Raw genomic sequence first — 24,981 nt, forward strand, 5'->3', positions numbered from 1 at the left:
ACCCGGCCCGGGGGCGGGGTCACTCCCTGTCCCCCCCATACACACACTCCCATTGGTCCGACCCGGCCCGGGGGCGGGGTCACTCCCTGTCCCACCCATACACACACTCCCATTGGTCCGACCCGGCCCGGGGGCGGGGTCACTCCCTGTCCCCCCCCATACACACGCTCCCATTGGTCCGACCCGGCCCGGGGGCGGGGCTCTCCGGGCAGAGCCGGTCCGGGTCCGGTCCGGCGGGCAGCGGCTGTAGGGCCCGGCCCGGGCACCCCCCGGCAGGAGCCTGCGTCATGGGCAGCTGCGTGGGGCGGCCGCGCGGGGAGCGCCCGCCGGCCCCGGGCCACCCCCGCAAGCGAGCAGGTGAGCGGGGAGCTGCACCCCCGGGAGCCGCGCCGGGACCCCGCGCTCGGTCCGTGCTGGGGGGCCGCGGAGTAACTCCCGTGACACCGCCGGGGCCGCCCCCGGCACCCGTCCCCCTCCCCGCCCGCCCGGCTTCCACCCCCCGGCGCCCGTCCCTGGGGGGTCCCCCTCCCCGCCCGGCTTCCAGCCCCCGGCACCCGTCCCTGGGGGGCTCCCCCTCCCCGCCCGGCTTCCAGCCCCCGGCACCCGTCCCTGGGGGGCTCCCCCTCCCCGCCCGCCTTCCAGCCCCCGGCACCCGTCCCTGGGGGCTCCCCCTCCCCGCCCGGCTTCCACCCCCCGGCACCCGTCCCTGGGGGGTCCCCCTCCCCGCCCGGCTTCCACCCCACGGCACCCGTCCCTGGGGGGTCCCCCTCCCCGCCCGGCTTCCAGCCCCCGGCGCCCGTCCCTGGGGGGGTCCCCCTCCCCGCCCGGCTTCCACCCCCCGGCGCCCGTCCCTGGGGGGGTCCCCCTCCCCGCCCGGCTTCCACCCCCCGGCGCCCGTCCCTGGGGGCTCCCCCTCCCCGCCCGGCTTCCAGCCCCCGGCGCCCGTCCCTGGGGGCTCCCCCTCCCCGCCCGGCTTCCAGCCCCCGGCGCCCGTCCCTGGGGGGTCCCCCTCCCCGCCCGGCTTCCACCCCCCGGCGCCCGTCCCTGGGGGGTCCCCCTCCCCGCCCGGCTTCCACCCCCCGGCACCCGTCCCTGGGGGGTCCCCCTCCCCGCCCGCCTTCCAGCCCCCGGCGCCCGTCCCTGGGGGGTCCCCCTCCCCGCCCGGCTTCCACCCCCCGGCACCCGTCCCTGGGGGGCTCCCCCTCCCCGCCCGGCTTCCACCCCCCGGCGCCCGTCCCTGGGGGGGTCCCCCCGCCCGCCCGGCTTCCACCCCCCGGCACCCGTCCCTGGGGGGGGCTCCCCCTCCCCGCCCGGCTTCCACCCCCCGGCACCCGTCCCTGGGGGGTCCCCCTCCCCGCCCGGCTTCCACCCCCCGGCACCCGTCCCTGGGGGGTCCCCCTCCCCGCCCGGCTTCCACCCCCCGGCGCCCGTCCCTGGGGGGGTCCCCCCGCCCGCCCGGCTTCCACCCCCCGGCGCCCGTCCCTGGGGGGGTCCCCCCGCCCGCCCGGCTTCCACCCCCCGGCGCCCGTCCCTGGGGGGGTCCCCCCGCCCGCCCGGCTTCCAGCCCCCGGCGCCCGTCCCTGGGGGGGTCCCCCCGCCCGCCCGGCTTCCAGCCCCCGGCGCCCGTCCCTGGGGGGGTCCCCCCGCCCGCCCGGCTTCCAGCCCCCGGCGCCCGTCCCTGGGGGGTCCCCCTCCCCGCCCGGCTTCCACCCCCCGGCGCCCGTCCCTGGGGGGGTCCCCCCGCCCGCCCGGCTTCCACCCCCCGGCACCCGTCCCTGGGGGGGGCTCCCCCTCCCCGCCCGGCTTCCAGCCCCCGGCGCCCGTCCCTGGGGGGGGCTCCCCCTCCCCGCCCGGCTTCCAGCCCCCGGCACCCGTCCCTGGGGGGGGCTCCCCCTCCCCGCCCGGCTTCCACCCCCCGGCGCCCGTCCCTGGGGGGGTCCCCCTCCCCGCCCGGCTTCCAGCCCCCGGCACCCGTCCCTGGGGGCTCCCCCTCCCCGCCCGGCTTCCAGCCCCCGGCACCCGTCCCTGGGGGGGTCCCCCCGCCCGCCCGGCTTCCAGCCCCCGGCGCCCGTCCCTGGGGGGGTCCCCCCGCCCGCCCGGCTTCCAGCGCCCGTCCCTGGGGGGGTCCCCCTCCCCGCCCGGCTTCCAGCCCCGGCGCCCGTCCCTGGGGGTGGCGGGGGGGAGATCTCCCCGCCCGCCCGGCTTCCAGCCCCTGCGCTCTGGGCTCCCACTTCAGGCGTGCGACTCCCCGCACCCGCTTGGCACAGACCCAGGCTGGCACAGCACCCTGCTCCGCCCGGGTCACCGTAGCGTGGCTGTCCAGCCAACGGGGACCTAAAGTACTTCCAGCCCTGCCGGAGAAACCCGGCGGCCCCCGGGGCTTATAGCTGGGTGTAAGGCAGCTCCCAAGTGTGGCTGGTGCTCAGGGTATCTGGCCGGGCCCAGGAGGCTGCCCTGTGTAACGGGGCCGTGTACAATCCGTGTACACACACACACACATCAAACAGGCGTGTGCAGCCTGTATGGACCAGCGCCGGGGGAGTGATAGCACCTAGCACCTGTGCCGGCCAAGCCATGCCCAGAAACTGCATTCACTGCCCCAGCCATGAACAAGTCAGGTGTGATGCTACCTGTCATTTCCCTGCTGCGGGACTGCTGGGCGGCGCGAGGTGGCTCTCCAAAAGAGCTGCTAGTGGTACGGCCTATCCCCGTGTCCGGGAGCTGTTGGCAGAGGGTAGATGTTCCGCATTGAGTATTGCGCTTTAGCGAGAGGCCGGCCTTAAAGAGCTGGCTAAGTCTGAGACAGCCAGAGCTTTGCCTAGCTCCCCAGTGCGTTGGGGCCAGCCTGTATGTTGCCCTGCCCTGGGGCTGGCCACATACGCCACAGCAGACTGGGTGTGCTTTGCACCCCGTTTGATTCCGGAGCCTCTGATATCCCCTTTGCACCTGGAGCAGAATCCAGCCCAGACGTGTCATGTTACCTGGTGTCTGGAGAGTCTTTCCCGTGCGGAGCAGGGTTAGCTGGGACCGGCTGGCTTTCATCAGGCCTATGTTGTGTGAATAGCTTTTCCGGGGGGCTTAGGGACAAAGGGAAGAAAGCACGAAACCCAAGTGCTCTTCCCCCTGCTGCTGCAGGACACAGGCTGAGGATGGGCAGGGGACAGGGAGAAATACCCCTGGGGGGGGGGGGGCTTGTACAGCTGGGAGCATCGTGCCATACTTCATGTGAAGTCTCACACTTTGGATACTACCGGAGACCAAGCAGGGACTTGGGTGGGCCAAAGTTCTGCTGGCAGGAACCTCCTCATCTGTTCTGCTTTGGCATTTCCTGAAAACAGCGCAGCAGATTCTGTCCCGGCTCTTTATCCACCTATGGAAAAAGGGGCCCCTTCTGCCAGTGCTTCAGGTGCCTTAAAACTTTGTTTGGGGGCTATTCCAAGCTCCCTTCTCCGGGAGCCGCTGTGAGCGAGCAGCTGGAGTTGTGTATTGGGAGCATTCTCAGAGGAGTTCCTGTTGACATGTTGTCGGGATTGTGCAAGTGCAAACCTTGTGGACTAGACTGAGTCACCTAGCAACAAACCCAAATACCCACCCAAGTCTGATTATCTACCGCCCTTCCCCAGGAAACAGCCACACAGAGCACAGACCTGCAGAGGGGCTGTCCCCTGCTGGGATCCTGTCAGAACTTGGGCTAAGCAGGGGTGGTCTTGGTCAACATTTGGATGGGAGAATTGCAGGGAAGCCGAGTGTCGGGAGAACGGGTGTTGTGCTAGTGATTCAGTGGAAGAGACCCTGGCTGCTCGTGAGCCTTAAAGATCCCCGGGGATTCTTCTGGGAAGTGTTGTTTCGTGAACCTCCGTGGGCTGGCTGAATTCTAACCGGAGAACTGCTTTGTGTCTGCAGTCTCCTGCCGTTTCAGCTGGCTGTGGAGTGCATTGCGCTGTGTCCTAAGCTCTTGTACCGTTGCTGTTACACAGCTGCCATGCTGCACCTCAGAGGTGGATGCATATCAGTGGTGGGTCCCTCCCTCCTTCGCAGAGGTGTTGTGATGGTTAATTAGTGGTGTACCTGGGGACTGTGGGAGGGCTGTGTTGATTGCACGGTGTGACTGCAGATTACGCCCGTGATAAGCAGCTCCAAGCATTCCAGGCACCAGCCACACCAGGACTGGGCGGCAGGGTGGCTGTGGGGCTGACTCACGCTCCCTTCCTGTCACGCACTGGCGAGAACTACTCTGTTTGTGGGAAGCGGGCGAGGCGAAACAGGCAGCGGGGGTCACGGGGTGGGGAGCAGGGGCTGTGAGCCGCACCTTCCCAGGGAGGGGAATCCCAGCATGGCTCCCGGACCTGAGCACGGACAGGCTTGGCGCCAGAGGGGTTTTTCTGTAGAATGCCAGCAGCCGGGGCCCCAGACCCGACCAGCTTATCCTTGTATCGGGGGTAGCCGTGTTAGTCTGTATCTACAAAAACAACAAGGAGTCTGGTGGCACCTTGAAGACTAACAGATTTATTTGGGCATAAGCTTTCGTGGGTAAAAAACTTGAAGAAGTGAGGTTTTTACCCATGAAAGCTTATGCCCAAATAAATCTGTTAGTCTTTAAGGTGCCACCAGACTCCTTGTTGGTTCAGCTTATCCTTGTGACCCCGGCACGGCCGAGGTGGGCAGTGGGGGAGAAACACACTGCCAGAGTTGGCTGTTGGACACCAGGGAGCCCAGCGGGTTCCGGGTGCCCAGGCACCGGGCAGCCCTGCTCCAGCATTGGCAAAACTCAGTGCGCTGCTGGGCACTCCCCGGGACATCAGGCTGCAGCGTCTAGTGCGCGCTCTGCGGCCTGCCTGAGCCAGCGCCGGGCGTGCCGGCGTCCAGGCTCCGGTGGGGAAGAGGCCTCATGGGGGGGCGAGGGGCGTGCTGTTGCTCACAGCTGGATGGGAATGTGGAATAGCTGCTGCTAGCAGCGTCGCTTACCCGGGGCCTGCTTCTCCCCAGCCTCTGAGCCGTGCCCAGTGGGGCTGTACCAAGGGGGCTGCAGGACTCTGCGGGCGATTGGTGTCTGGGCTCTGCCAGCTTGGGTCTGTCCTCGCTGCCTTTCCCCCAGCTAGTGGCAGGTGTGAGCGGATTCACTCGCGCTGGCCCTGCTCTGCCAGCCTGCGAGCTCGTTACCTGGTGCCAGCGGTGGTGCCAGATTGGGCATGGGCCTCTCTGCGGCGTACGGAGCAGAGCCGCCACTCTACTAACGCAGCGTCTGGCTGCGCTGCAGGAACAGCGCCCCATGCACAGCTCCTTCCACCTGCTGTGCTCCTGCCTCCTTTCCCGGGGTCGCCACCCCCCACCCTGCTGATCCCCTCTGCAGCGCCTGGCGGGGGCGACTCCTCACAGACCTGCAGGCACTAATTAGCCGGGGGTCCCGGCTGCGTGGCCATGCGAGGTGCTTCACAAACAGCTCCTTGCTGCCGAGCTCCCTGGGGCAAAGCTGGGGCCTGGGGGCCCCCTGCTCGCATCAAAGCCACGGGGCGATCAGGGGGCCTCGCCTTGGTCCCCCAGTCTGAGAGTCTAGCCCTTGTCCCAGGTGTAGCTGTACTGCTGCGCTGCCCCTCCTTTCCCCCCCGGCTGGGCAGGGAGGCTGGCCCCACGGGAGCTTGCCCGCCCTCAGCCATGTGCATGCTCCCCCCAAGGGCAGCGCTGGGGGAGCGGAGCCCGGAGGAGGCCTTCGCTCCTGTGGCCGGACTGACACCTTGCCCCCTCCTGCCGTTTCGGGGCGTTGGCAGCGACTGGCCCAGGGTCTGAGTCGGGGGTACTGGGGATCTGAGTGTGGCGAGGGTGGAGCAGCAGCTCCTCCCGGAGAAGCCAGGTCTGCGTTCCTGCGGGCCCCAGGTGTGAGCGCCAGCTGGCCTCGGCTGGGTCACCTTCTGCTTTCCCCAGCCCGTCAGCTCCCGACCAGACGTGCTGACTGCTTAGGTGTTCTTGCAGAACGTCTGCCCCGCAGCACTCCTCGTGCTGTCCCACCACGGGCTCCTACAGGGCAGCAGGGAAAGTCTCCCCAGGGTGCTGTGAAGCTGGGAGCACCAAGCTCCTGGGGGAAGTCACTCGCGTGTGTGGGGTGCAGGTCGGTCCCGTAGCTGGGACAGCACCTGGCTGCGTGCATGGGAGCCAGGGCTGGTGCTCTCGCTGCGTGGCAGGAGCCCCAGGACTGCAGCTAACTGGTGTGAGGGGGGTGCAGCCCACCGAGACGCGTGAGCCAGGCTGGCAGTTGGGGTGGAGCATTGCATGCTGGGATCTACTCATCGTGGGTCACACTGTAGGGTTCATGGGGCTCGTCCCCAGGCTGTTGCGCTGAGGTCAGAGCGTGCCACTCCCAGCCCAGAGGAGGGGGATGGGCAGTGAAACCTGCTCCCCCTGGAGCAGCCGCCCCCCAGCTCTCCAACGCACGCCTGGTGACCTTGCTGGGCCCATCTCAGGCTGGGTCCTTTCTTCCCTCTGGGCTTCCCCTGCGTTGGCAGGAGGATCCGGAGTTCCTCCCGTAGCACGAGCTGCTCCCTTCGCCCCAGAGGTGGCGGCTGGGGGCCTGCCCCAGCTCGAGTGTGCAGCGCTATGGACTCCTCTGGGGCCCAGGTAGTGAGCACTTTCTGGAGGGGAAGGCGGGTGGGTCGCTGGTGCTGCCTGGATGGGCCCAGGGACTCTGCCAGTTCCCTGGGGGGCGGCTACCCCAAGCATTGCGTGGACTCCCAAGACGTCTCCCTGCAGGTTTGGGGTGCGCAGCCCTGGGGTGGCACCTGCCCCACTCCCCCCGGCTTGGACAACGCTCCTCCCAGGGGCAGTTTGCCGGCTGCGGAGCCGCAGATGGTGTGTCTGCGCAGTAAAGGGGCTGGTCTCTGGACAGCGGGGAGCCGGCCAGGCCTGGCAAGGTTCACAGTGAGCTGACAGCTGGCTTGCGAGCTCCCCTCTGCCAGGCTGGAGCATTGCGAGGCTGGTCGCCCGGAGCAGCACGGGGCTCGTCAGGGGAGAGCGCAGGGCCGGGGCGCCCTCTGGCAGCGCTGGGGAAAGATGGACCCACTTGCTGCAGCTACGCTAGGGTCGGGATCTGCAGCGTCCTGCTTGGGTTCCAGCCTGGCTGGGTCAGACCCTGGCCTGGGGGCAGCTTCTGGGAACAGCTGTTGTAGTGGGGATTCGTCAGGGGTGGCAGGGGGCCCCCTCTCGGGAGCTAGGCTGAACGCCGTGTATCTGTTGCTGCTTTGTTACCGCATCGGGTTCAAGTGTCTCCGGAGTTCTTGCGCCCGTGTGTGTAAAATCCCCAGGACTCCCCGCAGGCTCAGACCCAGGCGTCCCGGGAGGAGACTACGGGGAGCCGGGAGTGCGAGGAACAGCTCCCTGCCGGGGATGGATCCACCCCTGGGGGACGGACTGGGAGCCCCAGCGCTTGTCTACGCCGTCGCTACGTTGCTTGGAGCGTGAGCGATTTCCCCCCAGAGCGCCGTGGCTACGCCGACCCAGCCCCCTGTAGACGTGGCTCAGCCAATGGAGCGATGCCTCTGTCACCCTAGCTACCGCTGCTCGGAGATGGGGAGTTCCCACGGCGATGGGAAGAGCACCTGTTGCGGATTGTGGGGGAGTTAGGGCCCTGCACCCCTCTTCCCGAGATTCACTGTGACTCTCAGCCAGCCAGTAAAGCAGAAGGTTTATTTAAGGACAGGAACACAGTCTCAAGCAGAGCGTGTAGGTACGACCGGACCCCCTCAATTAGGTCCCTCTGGGGGGTTCAGGGAGCTTAGACCCCAGCTTGGGGTTCCCTGCGTTGCACCACCCAGCCCCAACCGAAACTAAACTCTCCGCCCCTCCCGCTGCTCCTCTCCTTTGTTCAGTCTCCCGGGCAGAAGGTGTTAATTCTCCCCACCCCCGTTCCTGGCTCAGGTTACAGCTCAGGTAGCTTCCTTCAAGGGAAGTCCCACATCCCCATTGCAACCCCCCTGCAACATTCCCAGGTCAAATCTGCCCTGCTCCGTCACATCTCTCCCCCCTTCGAGACTGAACTGAGCGAGGTCACTCTGACCAGTGACCTGGGGAAGTTCAGGGCTCCCTCTCCGGGACAACGCGTCCGCTATCAGGTTGTCACGTCCCTTCACATGGACCACGTCCATGTCATAATCCTGCAGGAGCAGGCTCCATCTCAGGAGCTTGGCGTTGGCTCCTTTCATCTGGTGCAGCCAGGTCAGGGGAGAGTGGTCGGTGTGCACGGTGAAGTGACGCCCAAAGAGATATGGCTCTAGTTTCTTGAGGGCCCACACCATGGCCAGGCATTCCTTCTCGATGGCCGCGTAGTTCTGCTCCCGGGGTAGCAACTTCTTGCTCAGGTACACGATGGGGTGTCTCTCCCCCTTTTCATCCTCCTGCATTAACACCGCCCCCAGTCCTGTGTCTGAGGCGTCGGTGAACACCATAAAGGGCTTGTCAAAGTCTGGGTTTGCCAGAACTGGGCCACTGACCAGAGCCTCCTTCAGCGCCCGGAGAGCCTCCTGGCACTCCTCGGTCCAGACCACTTTGTCTGGCTTCCCCTTCTTGCACAGCTCAGTGATGGGGGCGGCTATGGCGCTAAAGTGGGGCACGAACCTCCGATAGTACCCTGCCATCCCAATAAAGGCTTGGACCTGCTTTTTGGTTTGAGGAGCGGGCCAGTCTCTGATCACCTCCACTTTGGCTGGTTCCGGCTTTAGGCAGCCGCTTCCCACCCGGTGGCCTAGGTAGGATACCTCAGCCATCCCCACCTTGCACTTCTCCGGTTTTACGGTCAGCCCAGCCTTCTGGAGTCGGTCCAGCACTTGTCTAACCTGGGATATGTGGTCCTCCCAGGTCTGGCTAAAGACACAGATGTCATCGATATACGCCACGGCAAAACTCTCCATCCCCCTCAGTAGCTGATCCACCAGGCGCTGGAAGGTGGCCGGCGCTCCCTTGAGGCCGAAGGGCAGGGTCAGGAACTCATAGAGCCCCAGAGGGGTGACAAAGGCCGATTTCAGCCTGGCATCTGCATCCAGCGGCACTTGCCAATAGCCCTTTGTAAGATCCATGGTGGTAAGGTACCGAGCACCTCCCAGCTTGTCTAGGAGCTCGTCCGGCCTGGGCATGGGGTAGGCATCGGCTACAGTGATGGCATTGAGCTTCCGATAGTCCACACAGAACCGGATCGACCCGTCCTTTTTGGGGACCAGCACCACCGGCGAGGCCCAAGGGCTGGAAGACGGCTGGATCACCCCCAAAGCCAGCATGTCATTGACCTCTCTTTCCAGGTCCTGAGCAGTTTTCCCTGTGGCTCGGAAGGGGGAGCATTTTATAGGCGGGTGCGATCCTGTCTGCACCCGGTGGACAGTCAGATTAGTGCGTCCAGGCTGGTTGGAAAACAGCTGCTGGTACAGATGCAGCACCCCTCCGATCTCAGCTCGCTGGGCAGGGGTTAGCCGATCAGAGAGAGGAATTGCTTCCAGGGGGAAGCCAACTCTTGTCCCAGGGAATAGATCTACTAAAGGGTCATCTCCCTGCCCCTCCCACTGTCCACACACGGCCAACACCATATTCCCCCTGTCATAATATGGCTTCATCATATTCACATGGTACACCCGGTGGTGGTGTGCCCGGTTCGACAGCTCCACCACATAGTTTACCTCGTTTAGTTGCTTGACAACCTTGAAGGGCCCTTCCCAGGCGGCCTGGAGTTTGTTTTTCCTCACGGGGATGAGGACCATCACCTGATCCCCAGTGGCGAAGGCGCGGGCCCGTGCTGTGCGGTCATACCAGACCTTCTGCTTCCTCTGGGCTCTGGCCAGATTCTCCCTGGCCAGGCCCATGAGCTCGGCAAGTCGTTCCCGGAAGGTCAGGACATACTCCACCACCGACTCTCCGTCAGGAGTGGCCTTCCCCTCCCATTCGTCTCTCATCAGGTCCAGGGGCCCCCTTACCCGCCTTCCATATAGCAGTTCGAAAGGCGAAAACCCGGTAGACTCCTGGGGTACCTCCCTGTACGCAAGCAGCAGGTGAGGTAAGTACTTGTCCCAGTCCTGCGGGTGCTGATTCATAAATGTTTTCAGCATCATTTTTAGCGTCCCATTGAACCTCTCCACCAGCCCGTTGGATTGGGGGTGATATGCTGAGGCCCAGTTGTGCCGGACCCCACATCTCTCCCACAAGCACCGGAGTAGGGCCGACATGAAGTTGGACCCTTGGTCCGTCAAGACTTCCTTGGGGAACCCCACTCGGCTGAAAATGGTCAGCAGCGCATCCGCCACAGTGTCTGCTTCAATGGACGATAAGGGCACTGCCTCGGGGTAGCGGGTGGCGAAATCGACCACCACCAGGATGTATTTCTTCCCAGACCGGGTCGTCTTGCTGAGAGGTCCCACTATGTCCATGGCCACCTTCTGGAAAGGCTCCTCTATGATGGGCAAAGGTCTCAATGCTGCCTTCCCCTTGTCCCGGGCCTTCCCCACCCTCTGGCAGGGGTCACAGGATCGGCAGTACTGCCGGACGTTGGTGAAGACCCCGGGCCAGTAAAAGTTCTGTAGCAGCCTCTGCCTGGTGCGCCGGATCCCCTGGTGCCCTGCGAGAGGGATGTCATGGGCCAGGTACAGTAGCTTGTGGCGAAACTTCTGGGGAACCACCAGCTGCCTCCTGATCCCCCACGACTCCACTTCCCCCGGGGGAGCCCACTCTCGGTACAGGAACCCCTTCTCCCACAGGAACCTCTCCTTGCATCCTCTCCTCATGGTCTGTACCACACTGAGGTCAGCCAGGCCCCTTAGCTTCCGCAGGGAGGGGTCCTTCTGCAACTCGGCCTGGAACTCGGCGGCTGGGGAAGGGATGGGGACCTGCTCCCTCTCGTCGGCTGGGTCGGAAGCCCCAGCCACCCCGCGGCCTGTCCTTGGGTGTTCCCTCCCCACCCGGGAAGGGTTCGCTGCCTCCGGTGGGACATCCTTCCCAAGGTCAGGGCGTAGTGCCCCTCGCCGGCTCTGGCTACGGGTCACGACTAAGGCGGTCTGGGGGCTGCTTGGCCAGTCCTCTAGGTCCCCCCCCATCAACACCTCAGTGGGCAAATGGTGGTGCACTCCCACGTCCTTGGGGCCCTCCTTGGCCCCCCATTTCAGGTGTACCCTCGCTACGGGAACCTTGAATGGGGTCCCGCCCACCCCGGTCAGGGTCAGGAAGGTGTTGGGCACCATCCGATCTGGGGCCACCACCTCGGGCCGGGCCAGTGTCACCTCTGCGCCCGTGTCCCAGTATCCATAAACTTTCTTCCCATCCACCTCCAGGGGAACAAGGCACTCGCTCCGCAGGGACAGCCCCGCGCCAACCCTGTAAATGGAGAACTTTGAGTCCGGAGCATCTGGCCCCCCAGAGAAGCTGGCCGGGGGCCCTTCTCTCTCTTGAGCAGTTGATAAGCTGCCAGCCCCTCTTGCGTGGGAAGCCTGCCCCTCGTCCGTCTGGGCCTCTACCAAGTTAACCCGGTGCGGGTTCGGTCTGCTCAGTCCGTCCTTGAGCTTGGGGCACTGGGCCCGAACGTGGCCTCTTCGGCCGCAGTAATAGCAGCTCAGGTCCCGTGGGTCCCCTCGAGCCGGTCGGTTGTCCCTGATGCTGGGCCTTCCCCGTGGGAGGGGATTCCCCATATTCCCCCTTTGGGAGGTCCCAGGGTGACTCTCTCTCTGCATCGCGGCGGGCCTGTTCCTTTGGGGCTCCTCCCTGCCACCCCCTGACCGGCTCTTTACAAACTCATCAGCCAGCTGCCCGGCGTGTCGCGGGTTCTCTGGCTTTCTGTCCACCAACCACAGCCTCAGGTCGGATGGGCACCGCTCATACAGTTGCTCCAGTACCAGCAGTTTAATCAGGTCCTCCTTTGTCTGGGCCCCACCAGCCCACTTGCTGGCGTATCTTTCCATGCGGACGGCTAGTTGCAGATATGAGATCTCAGGGGTTTTATCTTGACTCCGGAACCTTTCCCGGTACATCTCAGGAGTCAGCCCAAACTCACGTAGCAGGGCCTTTTTGAATAGTTCGTAGTCCCCTTTCTCTGCCTCTCCCAGTTGGCGGTACAATGCCACGGATTTGGGGTCCAGTAAGGGGGTAAGGACCCGGAGTCTGTCCGCGGGATCCACCCGGTGCAGCTCGCAGGCCGTCTCAAAGGCCTCCAGGAAGTCATCCATGTCCTCCCCCTCCTTGTATGGGGCCATGATGCACTTATCAAAGCTCCGTGCAGTCCTGGGTCCCCCCTCACTCACCGCAGCCGGGGGTTCGCTGCCCTTCAATCTCGCCAGTTCCAGGTCATGCTGACGCTGTCTCTCATTCTCCTCCCGTTCATGCTGTCTCTGTCTCTCTTCACGCTGATGCTGTCTCTCTTTCTCCTCCCGTTCACGCTGATGCTGTCTCTCTTTCTCCTCCCGTTCATGCTGACGCTGTCTCTCTTTCTCCTCCCGTTCACGCTGATGCTGTCTCTCTTTCTCCTCCCGTTCATGCTGTCTCTGTTGTTCACGATCCTCCAGCTCTCTCAGTTTTAGCTCTTTCTCCCATTCCAGCCAATTCCGCTCCCCGGATGCCGAACGTCGCCGGGAGGATCCTCTGCTGGCCGGCGGGCTTCGCCGGGGGGATCCCCTGCTGGCCGGGGGGGTCACAGCGCCCTCGGTATTTGCTGGGCTCCTCCCCACCCTTCCCCTAGGCATAGGAAGGAGGGGTCTCGGGAAGCCCTCAGCAGCCGGCTGACCACTCCCAGCTGGGACAGACACTGGTGCCTGCGCTGCATTTGCCAGGCTGCTTCCCTGAGACACAGGGATCAGTTCATTCGCGCGATCTTCCGCCTCCAGCTGGGCAATGAGCTGTTCTTTGGTGAGCCTCCCAATGCGCAGCCGCCTCTGCTTGCACAGCTCCACCAGGTCGCTCTTAAGCCGCTTGGCATACATCTTCCTGCTGGCCACTCACCGGCCTGTGTGCTCACAGCTCCCCACAGTTCCCAGGGGCCCCCTAGTGTGCCAGCCCTTCTCGAGGTCACCACCTCTCTGCCAGGGTCGAGCTGCAGACTCCTCCGCCCCTGGGACCACTCGCTGCGATCCCCCCGGGGGACCCTGTTACTGCAAAAGTCCTTCTCGCTGGTCACACACTCCCAGGGGTAATAACCGTCTCTCTCTCACTCTTCAGCACGCCTGGTCCCCGTCAATCCCCCTTCGTTTTACTGCTCCCCAGTCACTTACTGCAGGAAGCGCCGTCCACGGGGTGCAGTAGATCCCGCCGCTGCCACCAGTTGTTGCGGATTGTGGGGGAGTTAGGGCCCTGCACCCCTCTTCCCGAGATTCACTGTGACTCTCAGCCAGCCAGTAAAGCAGAAGGTTTATTTAAGGACAGGAACACAGTCTCAAGCAGAGCGTGTAGGTACGACCGGACCCCCTCAATTAGGTCCCTCTGGGGGGTTCAGGGAGCTTAGACCCCAGCTTGGGGTTCCCTGCGTTGCACCACCCAGCCCCAACCGAAACTAAACTCTCCGCCCCTCCCGCTGCTCCTCTCCTTTGTTCAGTCTCCCGGGCAGAAGGTGTTAATTCTCCCCACCCCCGTTCCTGGCTCAGGTTACAGCTCAGGTAGCTTCCTTCAAGGGAAGTCCCACATCCCCATTGCAACCCCCCTGCAACATTCCCAGGTCAAATCTGCCCTGCTCCGTCACAGCACCCCAGCCCCGTCGCTGTGCCGCTCCGGTGCCCACTGCGTGGAGGAGCCCCTGGAGCGAGGGCAGCTGTAGGGAAGGCCCCTTGGTGGGTGATGTGCCCTGGCAGAGGGTGAGGGGGGATCTGGGCACCGGAGCATGGGCTGGACTGGCCAGGCACGGTAAAGGCCTGTGCCCTGGCCGGGCTAGGTCTGTGCTGTGTGGGCAAGGCCTGCTGCCACTGCAGCTTGAGCCCTGAGCAGGGGCGCCCCCAGGCTGCATGTGCTGCCCCCCCAGCACCCCCGGGTGCTGAGCAAGCTCCGGCCACATCTGCCCCAGGTGCGCACGGCTCTGGGACCCTGCTCCAGAAGCAGCAGCCTGGGATGTGCCCTTGCAGGGGCTCACCCGTCGCCCGGTGGGCTACCCCGTGTGGCTCTCGGCCTGGCACCCTCAGTTACAAAACTCCCAGCGCCAGTCCCTGCCCCTCCTGCTCACATCTCGCAGGGTTTGCCCCAGAGCCCTGCAGACAGATACCCAGTTCTAGCCCTGCAACGACTATCCCAGCTGCCGGCCTTAGCCAGGTACCTGCTGTACCACTTTGGGGCTTCCTGCCTGAGTAGCCTCCTGTGTCAGTGAGTTCCACAGGTGGCTGAGCTCACATGCTCTAGCACCGTCAGCTCCGTTGGCAGGGCTGTGCAGCGGCTTTCAGGCAAGTGTCTCCCATGAAGCTGCCGGGGCGTCGGGAGCTGCGTGGCATTTCCCGGGGTCTTGCGAGAATTGCTAGGGGCTCTTCAACAATAGCTTATGCTGCCAGTGGCCGCATCACGTCGCTATGCCCTGACTCCGAGGAGAGCGCGCCGGGGCTGGAGCACTGGAGTCCGTGCTGACCCAGAGGGGCCGTGCCCAGCACTGCCCTGTGCAAAGCCATAGACACCACTGCTGCGTGGGCCAGGGGAACCAGCAGGGGACAGCGCGCCAGCAGCCCCTCCCTGCAGAGCTGGTGTGCACCAGGGGGCAAGCGTGGAGGGCTCCCAGCATCACTTCCTGCTGGGGGGTCTCTCCCTGTGCTAGGGTACCAGCCCGGGCTCGCTGCCCGCTGGTACCTATGCACGCTGCCGAAGGGTGCTGGGTCTCTGCAGAGCCGCTCTCGTTCCACGGGGGCCAGGGATTGGCTGCGCTTTGGCTGTTGCTGGCGCTGTGGGGAGCGATGTCGCTGGTTGGGAATCCGGACCAGCTAGGAGGGGTGGGGAGCAGGGCAGCCCTGGGCGACGGGGGCGGAGGGCCCTGAATCCTGTTGGCCTGGCCCCAAGTGCAAGAAGTGGCCCAACCTGTCTTGGTTTTCCTGCGGGAGGCCCTGGGAGCTGCCGCGGGGGCGGGGGCTGCCCGGGCCAGGAATAGAGCGTCACAAGGCGATTAGAGACAGCGATAAATAGAACAGGCTTAACTCCTGCGTCCCTGCCTGCCGCGGCCTGCCTACCTCCCTGCGTGGGGCACCGTGCGCTGTTACCACGTCTCTAACCGACCTCCCACCCTGTCTGCTCCCGCACTGGCCTGGCCTAGCTGCCTGGTGTCGGCTTCTGGCCGTCCCCCTGTGATGGGAGCAGAGAGGGAGTGGTGGCCGGCTGGGCCCATAGGGCTCCACACAAAACCAGCACTGAGTGGTGCAGGGAGCCATCCTGGCCAGCCTTGGGGGTGGCAGCGCCCAGGACGTCACTGTCGCTCTGCCCTGCAGGAGTCCAGCACACGGCAGAAATGCACCTGCTTCTGGGGCGCGAGGGAGCTGCGAGCGGCACGAACCCTGGCTCTAATGCCCAGGCAAGACCTTGGCCTTTGAAGGCCTTTGCTGACAGTCCCTGGCCCTACCACCCCAATCCGTGGGGCAGCTGCTGTGCCCGGGAAGGAGGAGCTGGGTTGGCCCTGCCAGGGCTGGAGCTGAACTCATTGGTCCCGTGGGCACTGCCCCGCACTGGAGGGAGCTGTGGTGTCTGCGAGCGCTCCCCTGCGTGCGGAGAGATGTGGGTGCCGTTGGCCCCATGCACGGTGCTGGCGGTCGCTATGCTGGGCCTTGAAAGTGAACTGGATCCGAGCTCTGCCCTCACTGCAGCCAGGTCTTACAGCCTGGGGCGTCTGGAGCCGGCGAGGCTACGCCCAGAGGGGTGAGAGCAGCCCAGGCGGTGACAGCCAGGGGCCCTGGCACCCCGCACTCAAGGGTTGGATCCTGGGGCCCTTTCTCTGCAGTGGAGCAGAGCCCTGCGGCGAGGGGCCGTGTCCTCGCAGTGTCTCTAGTGTGTCTGTGGTGCTCGGGTCCTGTCTCCCCAGCCCCGCCCGGAGGGTCCCAGAGCCGCCTGGGCTGCACTCTTGGCCTGACGCTGGGCTTGTGGCTCCGCTCCCTTTGGGGGTGGGGTGTCCTGTGCCCCTGGGCCGTGCTGGCACATGGCAGCGCTGCAGTGAGCGGGGCCCAGGTCGGGGCTCAGGGCAGCACTTGAGTTCAGGCTGGAGTGGTGGGGGCAGGGCCCCCCAGCAGCTTCCCGGGGCCCTTCTCTGTGCGAGCTGGAGCCGACTGCCGGTGCGTGGGGCTGGGGACAGGCTCAGCTGCCCTCTTCAGGATCGTGTGCACCCTGGGGCCCTCGGGGAGGGGTGGGGGCTGTGCTGGAGCCAGGCCTCCCTGTGGGCCAGGGGGTTAGGGGGCCATTGGCACAAGCATTGGGGCTGGGCCCAGGTCTCTTTTCACTGCCCACACAGGCTGCTCTGAGGGCATCGTGCCAGTGTTCCCTGGCTGAGCAGGGCCTGGCGTGCTCCTAGCTGCCCTCGGTGCCAGTGTCTGGAGGGCAGGGGGCTGGTACAGGCTGGGCCTGCATGCGGGCCTGTGGGTGGGCTGTGTTCATGCACCGGAGCACAGGGGAGTGGATAAGTCCCGGCTGCAGCTGCTCTCCCAGCCTTCGCCCTTCAGAGCCCCCCGCAGCCCTGACGCAGCCGTGATCTCTGCCCTTGTCCTGTGCCATGCGGCACTGCCTTGCTCCATCTCGGGAGCCTGGCCTCTGACACAGGCTGCAGAGCATGGGGGGCAGGGACTCCTGCCCTCGGCACCCGACTCCCTGGGCCGCAGCCCCCCAACAGGTGCCCCCTGCACTCCCTGCCCTGGTGCTATCCCCATTCTTGCAGGGTGGGTTTGAACATCCAGCACGCAGAGCAGCATGTCCAGGGCACTGCTCTGCTGCGCACAGGTCACTGCCACGCACTGGTTTACCCAGCCGTGCCCATGGTCCCTGGGGAACCCAGCTGTCTAGCGTGCCCTGTCCAGACACCCAGGAGCAGCCTTTCCCCACGTGCCCTCTGCAGGACTCCCAGCAGTGCGGCTGGCCAGGCAGCAGGGAGAGTGCTGTGTGCGCCCTAGTCCCCGCGCCCAGGGCTCAAAGTCACAAGACCAACCGACCAGCTGGCTGCCGGCATACAGGCCGCACCTGCACGGCTTGTTCCCTGGCTTTCGGACCCCCGCTGTACACGTGGTTCCAGGGCCCCGCTGGTCTCTGTGCGTCTCCATTGTGCTGGCCTGGCGTCAGTCCTCTGGTGACGGTGCCCTGGCCAGCAGCAGGTCCCTCTCTGAACCCGTGGGTGAGTTATGCCTCCCACCTTGTACCAGGGGGGCACCATGCCTGTTCTACAGATGGGGAAACTGAGGCATGGGCAGCAACTTGCCCAAGGTCACCCCTGGCGGGCAGGAAGAGAACCCAGGAGTCCTGGTAGCCCTGTACATTAGTGCCAGTGCATCCTTTCTTGTCTGCTCCTCCCCGGCCCCCAGGAGTGACTCAGCCCTGTAATCCCCACGCTCTGACTCCGGCTAATTCCCTGAGCTATAAATACTGCCCTTGCCAAGGGGCCTCTACTTCCCTGCGGCTGCCTGGCAGGGGTGGGATTAGAGCAGCCGACTGGCAGGGGTGTGGGGCGCCTGCCTCCGGCCAGGGCTCCCAGCCAGGCCTCTCCGGAGGGTGGGAGCTGCACCCGTTCCTGTTAGCAGGGGAGCCAGAGACCTGCAAGCCCCCTCTGAGGGCAAGGGAGAGCCAGGGAAGGGGCTGGTTTGTGGATCGTGGCTGTGCCCTGCAAGGGGGCTGGGCAGGGTCCCTGGGACCTGAGGAATGCTGGCCCTCACTCCTGACCCATAGCCCCCTGCTAGCCCAGCCCTGGGTCCCCAGCTCTGCTGGTGCCCCTCACTCCTGACCCTCTGCCCCGTGCTAGCCCAGCCCTGGGCGCCCCACAGCCAGGCCTGGGCTCCCCCCAGCTCTGCCGGTGCCCTCACTCCTGACCCTCTGCCCCCAATAGCTCAGCCCAGAACACTCAATATCTACCCCCGAAGCTCCTCCCACCCCTTTCCCTGCCGCAGCATGCCCCATGCCTCCTGACTCAATGTTCCCCCATTCCTGCTTGTGGGACAGGGCGCCCAGGGAGCCCCCAGCTAGTGCAGGTGGCCTCAGCCCAGACAACTGACCCTCCCCAGGCCTCACCTGCGGTGCCTGGCCCAGTCCTTCCTCTCAGCCGGGGCGGAGCGAGGCTGCGGCTCCGGGGACAGGGCTGGCTGCTCCTTCCTGCTGCTCTCGCCACTCTGCCCGTGGGTATTTATGATCCATGTTCCCCTGGGCCCAGGCCCTGCCCCATGGAGCGCCCTAGCTAAGGTGGGGGGCAGCAGGGGCAGGCAGATGGGTGGGGTGCACAGGGGGCTTGGTCTCAGCGCACAGGCCCGAACGCTGCGCTGGGAGAAAGGGGTCCCTGGGCTGTGCCCAGCTCTGTTCCCCTTCAGGAGGGGCTGGTGCGCCTCAGCTGTGTGGGCACTGCCTGGCGCCTGTGGGGTGTCAGTCCTGCATGGGGCAGGGGAGCGAGCGTGGACTCGGACTGTGCTGGGGGCAGGGGTCTGCAGGCGGGTGCTAGCCCAGAGGTGATGGGAGCAGGGGCATCGGGGGGGGGCAGGGTCTCGAGGCGGGTGTTGGCCCAGAGGTGATGGGAGCAGGGGCACCAGGGGGGAAGGGTCTCGAGGCGGGTGCTGGCCCAGAGGTGATGGGAGCAGGGGCATCGGGGGGGGCAGGGTCTCGAGGCGGGTGCTGGCCCAGAGGTGATGGGAGCAGGGGCACCAGGGGGGAAGGGTCTCGAGGCGGGTGCTGGCCCAGAGGTGATGGGAGCAGGGGCACCGGGGGGAAGGGTCTTGAGGCGGGTGCTGGCTTGGGGTCCCTGCTGAGCTCTCCCCCCCGCCCCCCAGGCCGCAGTGAGCCCCTGCGGAAGGAGCGGCCCAAATGGAAGAGCGACTACCCCATGACAGACGGGCAGTTGCGCAGCAAGCGGGACGAGTTCTGGGACACGGCACCCGCCTTCGAGGGCCGCAAGGAGATCTGGGACGCCCTGAAGGCGGCTGCCTACGCCGTGGAGGCCAACGACCATGGGCTGGCCCAGGCCATCCTGGACGGCGCCAGTATCACCCTGCCCCACGGTAGGCAGGATGGGGATGTGGGGCAGGAACCTGGGGTGGGAGGGGTGTGTGGGGTGGACACATCAGGCAGGATGGGGACCTGGGGCAGGATGGGGGAGGAGGACAGGGACTTTGGGCCAGCAGGGCAGGAGGGGGACATGGGGCAGGGATTTGGGGCCAGAGGTGCAAGATGGGGACATACGGTGGGCTGGGGCCAATGGGGTGGGATCAGCATGGGGGACAGGGCTGGGGACCCACGGGCAGGGAGGGGGATGCGGTGCTGCAGGAGAACTGCTGGGGGTGGACAGATTCCTCTCCCTGTGCAGGGGGAGATACCAGTGGGGCCAGTAAGAATCCAAAGCAGGGTGGGAGGGTTCAGGGGGGGCAGCTCATCACAGGGATCTGGGGCCCCACGACGCTAACTGCCCTGCCCCTCGTCAGCAGAGAGGCCAGGGCTGACAGGGGCCATTCCCCTCTGCGCTGGGCCCCCGAAGGCAGGGCATGCTGGCTGGGGGGGGTGACCCAGGAGTGGGCCTTGCACTGGGGGAGCCCCTGGAGCCTGCTGGCAGGGGTGGCTGAGATGGGCTGTACCCCCAGGGTGAAGCCTGGAAGCTGTTGGAACCGCTCTGCCCCCAAACCATTCAGCTAGGTTGGCCTCTCAAACGGCTCTGCTGATGACACACAGCCAGCCCCTCTGGGCCCTGTTACAAAAAAATATATGGAGATAGGTATATATATCTCCTAGCATCGGCAGGGACCCTGAAAGGTCATCGAGTCCAGCCCCATGCCTTCACTAGCAGGACCGAGTACTGATTTTTGCCCCAGATCCCTAAGTGGCCCCCTCAAGGATTGAACTCACAACCCTGGGTTTAGCAGGCCAATGCTCAAACCACTGAGCTCTCCCTGCCTCCTGTTATCACCTAACACAACAGTAGGTGGCGCCACACACCCAACTGAGTCACCTGAGTGCTTTACCTGAGCCACTCATTGACCAACAATGGAGGCACCAGCCAATGTCCCAGCTCCCGAGCCTTGCACCTCTACTGGACCATAAAGCCAGAATGATACCGTCCTGCACAGGGGTCTGTATGGTGCAAGCTCATTAATTAGCCTGCTTCCCCCTCGCTGTGGGGAAGATACGCACCAGCCTTTGTTACAGAGCCGAGATTCCCTAAGACTTCGCTCAAAGACACACGGGTTAAGATAAAGCAGGTTTATTAACTACCAAAAGATAGATTGTAAGCGATTATAAGTGATAGCAAACAGATCAAAGTAGATTACCCAGCAAATGAACCAAACCGCAATCTAGGCCTAAGATACTAGCTAGGCTTTGAATCAAACAGTCTCACCGTTAGCTAGTACGAGCAGTTTGTAGATGTTCTACACACGGGCGGGGATCCTCTCTTCCAGCCTGGGACCAGTCTTTGTTCCTCAGGTGTTGAGTTGTAGAGGGAGTGAGGCCCCTTGGTGATGTCACTTCCCCCTTTTAGTTTTTCCATACGGCGGGAACCCCTTTGTTCCAAGCCAAGTGCCCAGCTCCGTTTGTGGAAAAACACAGGTACCAAAATGGAGTTCAGAATCCTGTGGTCTGGTCACATGCCCTTGCATGCCTCCCCGAGTCACAGCAGCCATTATCCACAGGCTGTCTGAAGGGTCCCCAGGTGAGGACAAGCCTTTGCCATGGCCCATTGTTTCTGCTGATGGGCCATTAGCACCATCTGGCTTCTTCCCTGTTGTGCCTGAAACGCTAGTTGTGGGTGTTACCCAGAGCAAGCACATTTGAAATACAGTTACATGGTCAATAGTCATAACTCCAGAGACACAAATGATCCCTGCCTACAAATAGGATAATCATATTCAGCAAATCATAACTTTTCCATGGACACCTCACATGACACATTTTGTACAAAGTGCATCATAATTATGTCACAATCATTCCATTAGGATGAATATGGGGCAGCGTCACACTGGTCTTCACTGGACCCACACCATCCGCCCGCAGGGGCTCCCTGTGTCCCAGCCCTGCTCTTGGGGTGCTGGGGGCAGAGGCTCCCGGACCCCACTCACCCCACCCAGGATCGGGGGCTCCCTCGGCTCAGCTCCAGGCACGTGGGCAGCTCACGTCGCTTGGGTTGGTGGCTTCTCCCAGATTCAAATGAAGAGCCTCTGAGCTGTGTGGCTCGGGAGGTCCTAGCTGTGTCTAGTCCCGGAGCCCCGGCTCCCTCAGCCAGCTCTCAGATCCCAGAAGGAGAATCCGTCTGACCCCTGGCACCCAGGCACTGAGCCATGGTGTCTGAGAGGCCACACTCCTCCTGGGGCACAGGGGATGGGGAGTCTGTAGGGGCAGGGAAATGGGGGTAAAGAGCTTCGGGAGGTGGATTTTGGGTGTTCTGGGCTGGAATACGGTCGGGTTGCAGATTGGGATTGAGGGGCACTATCAGCTATTTTGGGGGCAGGGGGACCCCAGGGCTGGGCTAGCAGGGGCCTGTGGGTCGGGATTGGGGGGCACTGGTAGGGCAGAGCTGGGGGGACCCCAGGGCTGGGCTAGTGGGTGCAGCGGGTCAGGATTGAGGGGCACTGGTAGGGCAGAGCTGGGGGGACCCTAGGGCTGGGACAGCAGGGGGCTGCGGGTCGGGATTGAGGGGCACTGGTAGGGCAGAGCTGGGGGGACCCCAGGGCTGGGCTAGCAGGGGCCTGTGGGTCAGGATTGAGGGGCACAGGTAGGGCAGAGCTGGGGGGACCCTAGGGCTGGGCTAGTGGGGTCAGCGGGTCGGGATTGAGGGGCACTGGTAGGGCAGAGCTGGGGGGACGCTAGGGCTGGGCTAGTGGGGGCAGCGGGTCGGGATTGAGGGGCACTGGTAGGGCAGAGCTGGGGGGACCCCAGGGCTGGGCTAGTGGGTGCCGTGGGTCGGGATTGAGGGGCACTGGTAGGGCAGAGCTGGGGGGACCCTAGGGCTGGGCTAGTGGGGGCAGCGGGTCGGGATTGAGGGGCACTGGTAGGGCAGAGCTGGGGGGACCCTAGGGCTGGGCTAGTGGGGGCAGCGGGTCGGGATTGAGGGGCACTGGTAGGGCAGAGCTGGGGGGACCCCAGGGCTGGGCTAGCAGGGGCCTGTGGGTCAGGATTGAGGGGCACAGGTAGGGCAGAGCTGGGGGGACCTCAGGGCTGGGCTAGTGGGGTCAGCGGGTCGGGATTGAGGGGCACTGGTAGGGCAGAGCTGGGGGGACTCCAGGGCTGGGCTAGTGGGGGCCGTGGGTCGGGATTGAGGGGCACTGGTAGGGCAGAGCTGGGGGGACTCCAGGGCTGGGCTAGTGGGGGCCGTGGGTCGGGATTGAGGGGCACTGGTAGGGCAGAGCTGGGGGGACCCTAGGGCTGGGCTAGTGGGGGCCGTGGGTCGGGATTGAGGGCACTGGTAGGGCAGAGCTGGGGGGACTCCAGGGCTGGGCTAGTGGGTGCAGCGGGTCGGGATTGAGGGCACTGGTAGGGCAGAGCTGGGGGGACTCCAGGGCTGGGCTAGTGGGGGCCGTGGGTCGGGATTGAGGGACACTGGTAGGGCAGAGCTGGGGGGACCCTAGGGCTGGGCTAGTGGGGTCAGCGGGTCGGGATTGAGGGGCACTGGTAGGGCAGAGCTGGGCTAGTGGGGGCAGCGGGTCGGGATTGAGGGGCACCAGCAGAGGGGTCTATGCTGTCGGTGGCTCCTGCCTGTGCTGTACCTGTCTCCAGCTCCTTCCCCTCACCCCTTTGCTGGCATCTCCGGCTCCCCTGCAGGGTCCCTGACCGAGTGCTACGACGAACTGGGGAACCGCTACCAGCTGCCCGTGTACTGCCTGGCACCACCTGCCAACCTCATCCTGGAGCGGGGCGGCGACGAGAGCACGGAGCCCCTGGAGCCGGCGCCCAGCGCCCGGCGTGAGTTCCCGCTCAAGGTGCGGCTCTCCACCGGCAAGGACCTGCGGCTGAGCGCCAGCCTGGCCGACACCGTGGGGCAGCTGAAGAAGCAGCTGCAGGCGCAGGAGGGCATCGAGCCGGGCTGGCAGCGCTGGTTCTTCTCCGGCAAGCTGCTGACGGACCGCACGCGGCTGCACGAAGCCAAGATCCAGAAGGACTTTGTCATCCAGGTGATCGTGAACCAGCCGCTGGTGCCCAGGAACTGAGCCGGGCCGGCTGATGGGCGCAGGGGCTGCTGGGCTCCAGGGAAAGCCAGCAGGGCCCTCGGAGCCGGCGAACTAAGTCTCCATCCCAGAGGCAACAGCCCGCACTCGCCCGCTGGGCACGGCTGGGCACACAGCCCCGGGCAGAGCCGCACCTGTGGGGCTTGCGCTGGCCTCTGCTCTGCGTCGATCCTCCCCGCCCCTTTGTGCCTGCTGCTGTAGCCGCGGGGCGGGGGCTCCCTGCCATCAGAACACGGTGGCCCCCCCAAAGCCCTGACCCTGGAGGAGGTCTGTACCTGGCAGTCTCGGGAAGGGCTGCCGGGGTGGGCGGGGCTGCGGGATGGGCGGGGCCTGTCTCACCCCATCGGCACTTGGACACTCTCATAAAATGGTTTTGAGATTTGAGACCAAACCTCTTCCTGCAGGAGCCACATTCTCAGGACACCGGGACCCTGCGGTGCCCAGGGCACCTGGCACCTTGGGCTGCCCTCCCGAGCCCAGCTCCTGGGGCGAGCCAGCCTGGGCACTCCGCCCTGCCACATGTCGCCTGGCACCTCCCAGGCAGGCTGGGTGGGGCCGGGCAGGGGGCAGCTCTCCCGGTGTCTATGGGTCTGCGTATTTATCAATAAAGCCTTTTTAGCTTCTCCGGGCCCCGCTGCCTCCAGCGCCTGCTTCCACGTCGGCCAGGCACGGGTACGGGGTGGCCAGGCTGCATGGCACACCTGGGACTGCTCCTTACCGCTGCCCCGTCCCAGCCCAGCCCTTGGCCCCTGCTGGACGGGGTATCGGCCTCACCCCTGCCCCCCCGCCCCTCATAGCTCAGAGCCACCCACCCACTGCTTCTCCCATGTCATCAAAGGGGGAAACTGAGGCACAGCCAGCCAGCGACTCCCCGGTCACTAGAGCAAAGCTGGGACTTGAACCCAGGCGTCCTGGTGCCCAACGGCTGCTGTAGCCACTAGGTTATGCTGCCTTCTCTGGTCACTGCCTAACTGCTGTAGCCACTGAAGGGCCCGTCCCCAGGGTATGGAGCCGGAAGCAGCCTCCGCCTACCCCCTGGGCTCCTGGCCCCCTTAGCCTGGCCAGCACCGGCCCCGGCTCCTGTCTGAGCTCAGCCACCCGCTGGGGCTGGCTGCTCCCTGAACATGGCCCCTTCCCCAGGCCCTCTGGACTCCTGTGGAACATCAGAAGCTGGGCCACTGGCCCCACCTGCACGTGGACACGCCGGCCTATGCCTGGGGCCTGGACCCAGGGGCTGACAAGGGAGCTTCTAATTCCAGGGCCCGCTGCTCCCGGTGCCCAGGGGCCTGGCTGACATCACTGGGGTCCGAGCGCCTCTTCCCATCTCGGCCCATGTCCCTGTGGGCGGGGCAGGCCAGCCGGGCGGGGCAGGAAGACCTGGGCGCTTACTGTGGGCACCACCAGCCCCCCTCATCCCCAGGAAGGCCCTGCTGGGGCAGTGGGTGTGTCCCCTTCTCAAGCCCAACCCACCCAGCACAGCCCCCCACGAGTGGGCCATGCAATTGGGCTTGGCTCAGCTCTGCCCCCTGGCTGGGAGGGGCCCGTGCCGGCAGCACCCCCTTGTGGCAGCAGGGGCTGCGCGCTTGGCTTGGCTTGGCTGATGTCCACCTGCCGGCCGTGGGCTCTGGACGGTGCTGGGAGCCGGTAGGCTGCTCCTCCCGGCGGGGCAGGCTTGGCCCGTTCGCTGCGGTGCCGGTGT

General features: G+C 65.2%; 1 protein-coding gene across 1 annotated transcript; it reads left to right on the forward strand.

Annotated features, from left to right (window-relative positions):
- Positions 1-211: 211 nt before the first annotated feature.
- Positions 212-23,910, forward strand: UBTD1 (ubiquitin domain containing 1). The gene is made up of 3 exons (XM_054035566.1): positions 212-357; positions 18,906-19,133; positions 22,879-23,910. The coding sequence occupies exons 1-3, from the start codon at positions 288-290 to the stop codon at positions 23,262-23,264; spliced, it is 684 nt and encodes a 227-aa protein (XP_053891541.1). The 5' UTR covers positions 212-287; the 3' UTR covers positions 23,265-23,910.
- Positions 23,911-24,981: the final 1,071 nt, after the last annotated feature.

Source organism: Malaclemys terrapin, chromosome 7 (assembly GCF_027887155.1).
Source record: "Malaclemys terrapin pileata isolate rMalTer1 chromosome 7, rMalTer1.hap1, whole genome shotgun sequence".
Taxonomy (NCBI): Eukaryota; Metazoa; Chordata; order Testudines; family Emydidae; genus Malaclemys; species Malaclemys terrapin.

Coding starts and splice junctions, on each gene's coding strand:
- UBTD1 (XM_054035566.1), top strand. CDS start 288: ATGGGCAGCTGCGTGGGGCGGCCGCGCGGGGAGCGCCCGCCGGCCCCG. Junction 358..18,905: donor CCACCCCCGCAAGCGAGCAG/GTGAGCGGGGAG, acceptor CCCGCCCCCCAG/GCCGCAGTGAGCCCCTGCGG. Junction 19,134..22,878: donor CAGTATCACCCTGCCCCACG/GTAGGCAGGATG, acceptor GCTCCCCTGCAG/GGTCCCTGACCGAGTGCTAC.